This window comes from Haliotis asinina, chromosome 10 (assembly GCF_037392515.1).
Source record: "Haliotis asinina isolate JCU_RB_2024 chromosome 10, JCU_Hal_asi_v2, whole genome shotgun sequence".
In the NCBI taxonomy this organism is placed as follows: domain Eukaryota; kingdom Metazoa; phylum Mollusca; class Gastropoda; order Lepetellida; family Haliotidae; genus Haliotis; species Haliotis asinina.
Window position 1 is genome coordinate 30291067 of NC_090289.1, and position 9964 is coordinate 30301030.

Genomic DNA, 9964 nt, shown 5'->3' on the forward strand with positions numbered 1-9964 from the left:
GAGTGAGTTTAGTTTTACGACGCACTCAGCAATATTCCAGCAGTATTGCAATGGTCTGTAAATAATCAAGCCTGGACCAGACAATACAGTGATCAACAACATGAGCATCGATCTACGCAATTGGGAACCGATGACGTGTCAACCAAGTTAGCGAGTCTGACCACCTTATCCCATTAGTCGCCCCTTACGACAAGCATATTAGTCATGAGAAGCATGGGTTACGGAAGATCAGTTCTACCTCGGACCTTCGCGGGTCCATACTGCGAGACAGCATTTGAGGAGTTCTTCACTCTACGCCTTGTTACTGATAAAAGCTTCAGTATAAGTTGTTACGGCAAAGGCCCAGGTTCGATTCCCCACATTGGTACAATGTTCTAATATGACTAGAATAGTGCTTAAAGCGGGGTAATTGCTCACTCCAACTCACTTTCTCACCCACTGAACACGTATAGCCTTACCAAGATTTATGTAATTGACATATATAAATATTATAAAGGAGGCATATCATAAATGAGGCATATCAAACACAGTATACCCAGTCTAGCACCAAAGCGTGGCTCACAGACTCAGTGATCCTGCCACGGCGTGTGTTGTCCAAAGCTTCCATACCGTCGCTTTGGAAATACAGTATTGTTGTGTTAAAGGAACCTTTTCATACCTAAGGAGCATGACATACATGTGGAAGATCGATTACGAATATACTCGTTGAAAACAAAGCGTTCAACGAAACCTAGAAAAAGAATATCTTTGCTTTTATGTGTTCCCTTATTTTGTCCATGAGTATATGTACTGAACAGACTGGTGAACATAACAAAGTTATCCGTACACATTGAACAGCGGACGGAGTTCGCTGGGCGAACACTTGACCAGCTTATGTTCGACCATACAGTAAAGGCCTTTCGGCGTCCCTCTGACGTACGCGACTACCCGCCCTACGCCACTAAATGTCAACACCAGAACGTCACACGACATCAGCACGTGCTGGTCCAGAATAACCTTCTTCCATCCATCGCAACGTGATTTTCTATCAGTGCCCAGTTCCATATGAAACACCTTTCCTTCGCTTTCCATAATTTGGCTTGGAAATAACTTCCCGGCTTGTTGCATGACAGTTTCGGAGTCGGAAGTGACAAATATTTTGTATGTTGACGGATCACTAAACTTTCTAAAGAAGTTCCAAATCTTTTGCACATCTTGCATCGTAGCTCCTCTAGGATTTTTATTGTCATTTGGATTTGAAGGATTTTTAAAAAGTCGAATCTGTGCACAAACGAGCTTCGATGATCCCCTTGGTTTAGCTCTTGATAGAAACCGTGATAAGGCTTCTTTCAAAGATGCTGATAAAGAAAATATAGTCTTGTACGCTGTGGCAAAGACTTGGTCCCTTCCCTTATTTTCCATCCATGAGAATTCTTTCCAATGAACTCTGTTGACCTTGAGGGAATCAACATAATCCAAATTGACAAGAAAATATGCAATGTCATGTTTCAACCAGGCGGTAACATTCAGAGTTTTCGATTTGCTAATCAAACTGACTTTGCCCATCTCATTGTACACAACTGCTGACCTGCCATCTCCTATCACTTCAAACCTGGCTTCATTCCAGGAAACAGAATTAGGAATGACGTCAGGTTACACGGTAGGGATGTAATGTCGATACCAAACTTTCTCCGAGTTGCTATGGAGATGTAGAAACCCATTAAAATGCCCTTTAGTCTATCGGACCATCCACCACAGAGATCAGATTTAGCACACCTGTATATAAGATACTTAGTGTTTGACATACGGTGAGTGTCCATCTTGGATTGTCTCCCATCCAACATTGGGGTCAAGGTCAAGTCTCGATTTGAACCTTTGGATATTCTTACACCATTCTCAGATAGAAATTCTTCTCCGGAGGTGGCCAAACTGTTTGTAACGTCAAGTGTATTTGGGACCATCTTTGCAGAGGACCATGGGTAACTCTTAAAGTAGTTGCCGGCGATAACAATATAGGTAACTGAAACGGCAACCGGGATAGCTAAGAACAGAGCTGATGATTTCCGAAACCATGAACAGCAGTAGTATAGGGGCCTATATGCTCCCACATTTGACATAGTTTTTTTAGAGTCAAAATCTACTTTTTAGACCATGAGTCACTCCTCTCTATTGTATATGGAGATCCATTGTGTCAACACCTTGTGAGTCTATTTTTAGAGTATGAGTCACTCCTCTCTATTGTATATGGAAATCTATTATGTGAACACCAGGTGTGTCTATATTTAGAGTATGAGTCACATGGAATTCCCCACAACTTATTTTTAGATTCAGCTGGGTCATATAAGGTCCCCCAGTCTGCCCTCCAGATCATTCCGACTTCACTTGCCAAAGAGAACGTAACCTCTCCAGTCTATGTTCTTGACTCTACTGATTCTGGTAGCTGTTTACTTTGAAGACAGAAAATGGAAACGGTTCACCGGGAGATCCTAAGGAAGAATTATTCTCACCTCGTGCAGGCCATACAGCGTGTAGAAGAGGTGGTCGACAAACTCGTGCAGTTTAACGTCCTTACCTGCCTCATGAAAGCGGAGATTATGGAGAAACTGTCCTTTGACCGGGCCAGAGAGTTACTCAACATGTTACGTAGACGAGGGCCTCAAGCATACACCCTGTTTTGCAAAGCCCTAGAGGAATGCGGGGAGATACAGGCCCTAACATTACTGGGACATGAGACAGATCAGGAGATGACTGAACTACAGGATCCCAGATGCCATTTACATCTAGGTGACAATGTGTATGTGACAGCCAAGACATGGGACGATGTTTTGAGCATACATGTGAGAAAGTATGAAGTGTACCCGAGTGGCATGGCCTACCCAACGAAGAGGGGTATTGTATTGAGTTTGAAACACTGGATGGAACTCCCTGGAGCTATTCGATCCATTGAAGAGGCTGTCAAGGAAGGGAAACCTAACTCCCAATGGCATTTGGGAGCTAATGTGTTTGTTACCATGGATAGTACGGGGATAGAGATTCGACAGTGTTGTTGGGATAACTCTATGCAGTCTATGGTTCCTCGTGCCAAAGGTATTCTGCTGTCCATGGATCAGTGGAAGAAATTAGGTTACTGTGTGGAAGTGATGGCAGACTTTGTACCCGAACTGAAGAACATGGTTCCCTGTATGGCACAAGAGGATCATCAGAACCAGATGGGATATCTTATGTGTTCTTTTTGCAACCCTTCTGGATATGACATGTGGAGTAACTGACTATTTTTCTACGGATGGAAATCACCCTTCAGCAACTTTCATCCATCTGTGTTTACCTTGAATGGTATGACATTTAATTGTGTTGAGCAGTGTTACATGTACTCTAAAGCAATGTACTTTGGAGATTTGGACAGTGCAAAGTCTATACTACAGGAAACTTCACCAGCAAAGCAAAAACGTCTTGGGCGATGTGTGAAAGGCTTTACTCAGAAAGCGTGGGACACTGTCAGTCTTGATATTATGACAAAGGCTGTCATGGCTAAATTCTCCCAGAACAGTGACTTGAAACATATATTGATTCGATCCTATCCTAAGCCCTTAGCTGAAGCTAGCCCCTTTGATAAACGATGGGGAATAGGAATTGATGCATGTGAGTCATGTTTAGTTGAGTTTGAGATGGCACCTTGGGAAGACTACTTGAACAGGATCTATTATGATCCAGAACATCCTGGTAGTTATGCTGGACCCCAGAAGTTATACGACGCTGTCAAAGCTGAGGGTCAGTTTAAAATTGGTCTACATCGAATTCAGAAATGGTTGAAAGGTCAGAAGAAAGTTTCCACGAAATAAGTATATAGTGGAAGGTGTAGACAGTCACTGGCAGTCTGATCTCATGGACATGGTATCACTGGCAAAGTACAATGATGGGGTCAAATACCTCTTGGTCATCATAGATCTATTTTCACGTTATTTGTGGGTAATTCCCACTCCTGTCTTCAAAAGGTCAAGAAGTGGTGAAAGCCCTCACCAACTTATGGAAAACCGAAACACGGAAACCGACATGGGTTCAGAATTTAAGAATCAGTGGGTAAAAGCTTTTTTGAAAAAGCATAATGTAAGTCAGCTGTTTACACTGAATGAAACCAAAGCCCCTTATGCTGAGAGAGTGATTAAAACCATTAAAATGAGACTGTATCGTTACATGTTGAAACACTTTAAAAACAGGTATGTGGATATCTTACAAGATGTAGTCAAGAGTTACAACCACACCAAACACAGAATGTTAGGACAGTCGCCTGCTAGTGTAACTCATAAAAATGAAGATGAAGTGCGACTCTCTCAATATTTAATTCAACCCCGGACATTTAAACTCAGTAAAAAGAACTTCACCTTCAAGGTGGGGGATAAGGTCAGAGTGAGTCATCTTAGGAGACCATTTGACAGAGAATACCAGGAGAAATGGTCTGGTGAAATCTTTACGGTCATCAGGAGATATTGGTCACAAGACAATGACATGTACAAGTTGAAAGACTGGGGTGGTGATCCTATTGAAGGTGCGTTTTATTCATCAGAGCTACAAGCCGTAATAGAGAACCCAGATCAGGAGTATAGAATTCAAGACATTGTCAAAACACGGACCAGAAATAAACGGAAAGAAGTCTTAGTGAAATGGCTTCAGTCGAAAAAATACAATTCTTGGATCCCAGAAGCAGATGTGAAACAGTATAAAAGCACAATGTAAACTCTTTTCAACGTCATTTATCATGGAAGAGACAGTAGAGACACAACCTCTCTCACGCAGCAGGTCTGGTGAAAGTTGGACTTTGCTAGGTCGAAAAGTGGCCAAAACAGAAACAGTGTTTTTCTCTCAAATCATCATAATTTACATTGTGGTGATTACGTGTATTGTCAATTTGTCCCTAGACAAAGGAAACTCCAATTTGTGGACAGCTCTCCTCAGTTCCAGTCTAGGATACCTGTTACCAAATCCCAAGATAAAATCTCAACATGGATAAATACATTACCATCAGAAGTACAGACAGTGAACGCCTATATCCCAATAACAAACCTTATAACTTCAGAGTAGATTTGAATGATCCTTTACATCTTGACCAGAGATGGAGAATAGGACTGACAGAAATATCTATATTGTCCTGGGACATAGATAAAAAGTCGGAATGTCGAGACATTTATATCTATTCCTCCATGTGTGATTCATCCTATGTGGGGGAAACTAAACAACCCTTACTGAGACGTTTATGTCTCATGGGAAACCGAAAAGAACGTTCATTTTCATTTTCTCAATGCCAGTATGTCCCCATGAAATTGAGAGATGTGCAGACTGTGGATGTCTATATAAATGACCACGAGGGTAATCCAGCTTCATTTATCCGCGGTCCAGTGACAGTGACATTTCACCTCAAGCCGCTCCCGTTTTGGTATTCATCATGAATAATCCACGATACAAACTCTTCGTACCCGATGCCGAAAAATGGACCCGATTTTACATGCTACAGGCTGAAGGGAAAGGAGATCCTTATCACTCCATTATGCGTGGAGGAGAAAAATCTGCCATGATGTCAGTGGATCGTTTTTTAGAACTGTACGATCTAGAGTGGAAGAAGGAGAAACCAAAAGAAACAACCTCAGAACAACAACCTAAAATTAATTTCGTCACCCCGACTCAACAAGCAGTGGAACAGGCTGAGGCTCGTATACAGATGCAGAAGAAGTCTATAAAAAGGCAAACTAAAGGTGGAAAAATCAGTTCCTCACAGAAGCGCAAGCTGTGTACATCTAAACGAAGTGGCTCTGGTGATAACTTGGATATACCCACCAAAAGCAGGAAGAAATAATGGCTTCATATACAGAGAGTGTATCCGTTGAGGCTAACGCTGATGAATTTAACCTCTTTACTATACCTCCTACCTATGCGTCAGTGAATAAACAGTATTATATGACCTACAGACCGACGTCTCAAATTACAACCGATTCCAGTCCCATTGAATTTAACATCTCAGGACAAGGGGTAGATTACATTGACTTGAGGAGAACTCAATTACATGTACAGGCCAAGATACTCAAAGCAGATGGAACAGACATTACAACAGACGAAAAAGTAGGACCAGTCAATTTATGGCTTCAAAGCCTGTTCTCTCAAGTGGATTTGTCTCTCAATGGAAAACGCATTACGAGTTCGACCAATCTATATCCCTACAAGAGTTATATCAAGGTTCTTCTCAACGAAACCACAGCATCGAAACAATCTCTACTACAATCTCAGCTCTATTACAAAGACAGTGCGGATTCTATGGATGAATCTGATCCTAATTCAACCAACGGGGGTTTTTTTCTAAGATATGAATACACTCGTAATGGAACCGTGGATATGTGTGGGCCTCTCTATGAAGATCTGATGGATTCAAAACGTTACTTGATTAATGGCGTGGATTTACAAATACGAATGTTCCGCACCCCTCCTGCATTTAATCTCATGTGTGCAGAAGACTCACCCAGTTACAGGGTGAAAATACAAGATATCTATTTGCGAATGTGTACGATTCGACCCAGCTCAGCCATCACCACCAGTCATGCCAAAGTTCTCGCTCATCACACAGCAAAGTATCCTTTCACCAAGAGTGACATCAAAACTGTATCGTTACCCAAAGGACAGCTGAACTACACAGTGGATAATTTGTTTCAAAACAAGGTCCCCAACAAAATTGTAGTAGCATTGGCATCTTCTGAAGCCGTCAATGGCAGTTACACCAAGTCACCCTTTAATTTTCAAATGTATGATCTCAGTTCTATTGTTCTTTATGTGGATGGAGAATCACTGCCGGGGGAAGCCCTACGGGTAACAAAGAAACAGTACATCACAGCTTATAATGCTTTGTTCGAAGGAAGAGCATCCATAGGGTTGGGTATTGAAAGGTGACGACTTTAAGGGCGGATATGCTCTGTACCAGTTTTGTCTTGAACCCTATCATTTGAAAGACGACTACTTGGATCTGATAAAAAGAGGAAACCTAAGGCTCAACCTCCAGTTTAGCAAGGCATTACCTGAGACAACAAATCTGATTCTCTATTCCGAGGACAATCTCATGCTGACTGTTGATAACGCGAGGAATATATTGTACTCTACACCATGAATACACTACAGCTGATGTGTGCCCTCAATACGGATGGAATCACAAAACAGTTTCATGTGACAATAGGTGCAGCAGACCAACTTCCTAAGAGAATCATCTCGTACCCCCATGGTTTTATCATCAATACCCAAGATTCAACACAAGGAGGCCAGCATTGGATCGCTATTTGGTTACATTCACCAAATTATGGAGAATTCTTTGACAGCTTTGGAAAAAGACCCAGTTACTATCGAAGAGAATTTCAAGACTTTTTATGTAAAAATGTATCACGTTATCAGTACAATACCAAAGTACTTCAAAGCAGTGACAGCTCTACCTGTGGACTCTATTGTGTTTACTACATTATCATGAAATGTAGAGGATATGTGTTGCATGACATTCAAAGTAGTTTCGCTATAAATGCAAAGGTCAATGATGAAATGATGTATGACTATGCCTCTTAGTATTTTAATGCATGTATGTAAAACTGTCCATACTATCTAGATTTAGCACGTGTTTATAGTGATGAGACAATGTACCTGGAAATAAACATAAAAAAACACTGTAATTCCGCTAGTCCACAGAAGTCCCCAATCGGAGAAGGACGGTTGGGAGGTATGGCACTGTGTTCTGTTATTATTGATATCAACAAACAAACAAACAAGGTATACATTTTCATTGTTTAATGACCCCGTTTCACGCAGAAGTAGCACTACAGGTTAGGGGTCAACCCATAGTCTACTTTACAACGATATTTTACAATGTAATCCATTTGAAAGGTTTCTTCTTTTTCTTCTGTCGAGTATGAGCTGGTATCCCAGGAGGTTTTGATGTCATTTCTGGTGTTTTGGATTTCATGTCCACTTCTAGTCGTTGTCTGTTGCCTACAAGACCTTGAGGCACATGTATCTCTTTTAAGGCCTGAATTCAGTCAGGCCCTTGGGTTGAAAACGTTTATACAGATACTGGGAGTCCTTGAGTAAGTCTGCAATATGATTCCCTGCAATGACTTGACCCTTGTAGATGAGGACACCTTTCTCATCCCATGATAGTCTATGTTCAGGGTCACTCTGAATATGTCTCAATAAAGCAGCACCTCTCTGTCTGTAAGGTTTGGGGAGCACACTCAGAATCAAACTGGTATCCATGGGTTCTGAATCATCAATAGTGGTATGATGATTCACATCTGAGGAGGAGGGCGCATTCATTGTCCCACCACTCATTGGATTCATGTGATATTTCAAGAGCCGTTTATATTTATCCATTGGAATGAGCACCTGTTTTTGGATATGCTCCATTACAAAGTCTTCAATAAAGGCCCAACAACCTTCAACACTAAACAAATGACAGCCACACTTTTTGGCAATAATTGTTTTTTCTTTGTCTTAGATACGGTTTTATCATCGAGAAAACGAAGCACTTTTCTGTGTTTTCTCAGTACAGTCCACTGTTTCTTCGACAGACGAACATCAGTATTTATCAGATTATAAATAATCTCCACCAAGACTTTTAACTGGTCATCAGTCACGCTTTGCAACAGCAACTTCTTTTGTACAGGAGATGTACTCACTTGCAAAAACCGTAAGAAATATCCGTTCTGTCTGAGTGTCTTAGACATAATGATGTTTCATTCAGTGTTCAGCACATCTTCTGCACGTGGAGACATGTCCAAATCCAGGTAGCCATAGGGCTGTTTCATAGCATCTGTGTATGCTTCCACGAGAATCCCTGCACGTCCAGGAAATAACTGTTTTCCAAGGGTCATCATTTGTGATGTATCACGCACATTCTTGAACAAGACCAGGTACCACGTGTTCAGGGCTATGGTTCGTGCAGATTTGCCTTGTCCATACAAGTTCTGGGTTATAAATATCACACTCAGACGTCGATGATGACAGCCTTGTGTAAACAACAGTTCCATGTCTATAGAACTTAACACGTGATGTAACAGATCATCCAGAATAATGAGTCCATGCTGCCCATCGGAGGAAAACTGTTCAATGTCTGCTTCTGTAGGTAATCCCTGTTGGAACACAATGTTTGGCACTGTTCTTTCCACATCGTCAAACAGAGATTGATAAACACCATAACAGTATAGTATTTTCTGGGGTGGGTCCTTCACATACATGCCATTCACATGTTGCAACAGTCTGTATACCCACCGAGTCTTTCCTGCTCCTGTAGGTCCAGACACACAAATGCTGGAGCAAGGTTCAAAAGGTGTTAAACTTTGTGTCTCCCACCAAGGTTTAGTCGGATCAATCACAGCGTGAGGACTCCAAGTAATGGCTGCCTTCGGTGTAGTGGGTTGAACTTCAGCCATGTCCTCCCTCTTCATTAACCAGTACCTCTTATTCTCAGAATCTAATTTGTGAACTTGAGATAAATGGTTGGATAGTTTTGAAAGTTGTTTTGCAGTACATCCAGGCACAGGACAATCTTTCTTGACACGACTCATGATTTGACACCTCAGTGGTTCCGGTTCAACTGATGAAACAGCTTAGAGGGACATGTATATAGCATGGGAGGACACAATGGGACACAGAGGGACACTAGAGGGACATGTATATAGCATGGGAGGACACAAAGGGACACAGAGGGACACACGAGGGACACAGAGGGACACACGAGGGACACACGAGGGACACTTGAGGGACACACGAGGGACACACGAGGCACACAGAGGGACACACGAGGGACACAGAGGGACACACGAGGGACACACGAGGGACACTTGAGGGACACACGAGGGACACATGAGGGACACACGAGGGACACTTGAGGGACACACGAGGGACACAGAGGGACACACGAGGGACACAGAGGGACACATGAGGGACACACGAGGGACACATGAGGGATACA

At 42.1% G+C, this 9964-nt stretch overlaps 1 protein-coding gene and 1 pseudogene across 1 annotated transcript; one reads left to right on the forward strand and one right to left on the reverse strand.

The window, feature by feature from the left end:
• Nucleotides 1-816: 816 nt before the first annotated feature.
• LOC137298614 (uncharacterized) lies at nucleotides 817-1940 on the reverse strand (annotated as a pseudogene).
• A 501-nt stretch (nucleotides 1941-2441) lies between these two features.
• On the forward strand, nucleotides 2442-3248 carry LOC137298615 (uncharacterized). The gene has a single exon (XM_067830907.1). The coding sequence runs from the start codon at nucleotides 2442-2444 to the stop codon at nucleotides 3246-3248; it is 807 nt and encodes a 268-aa protein (XP_067687008.1).
• Nucleotides 3249-9964: the final 6716 nt, after the last annotated feature.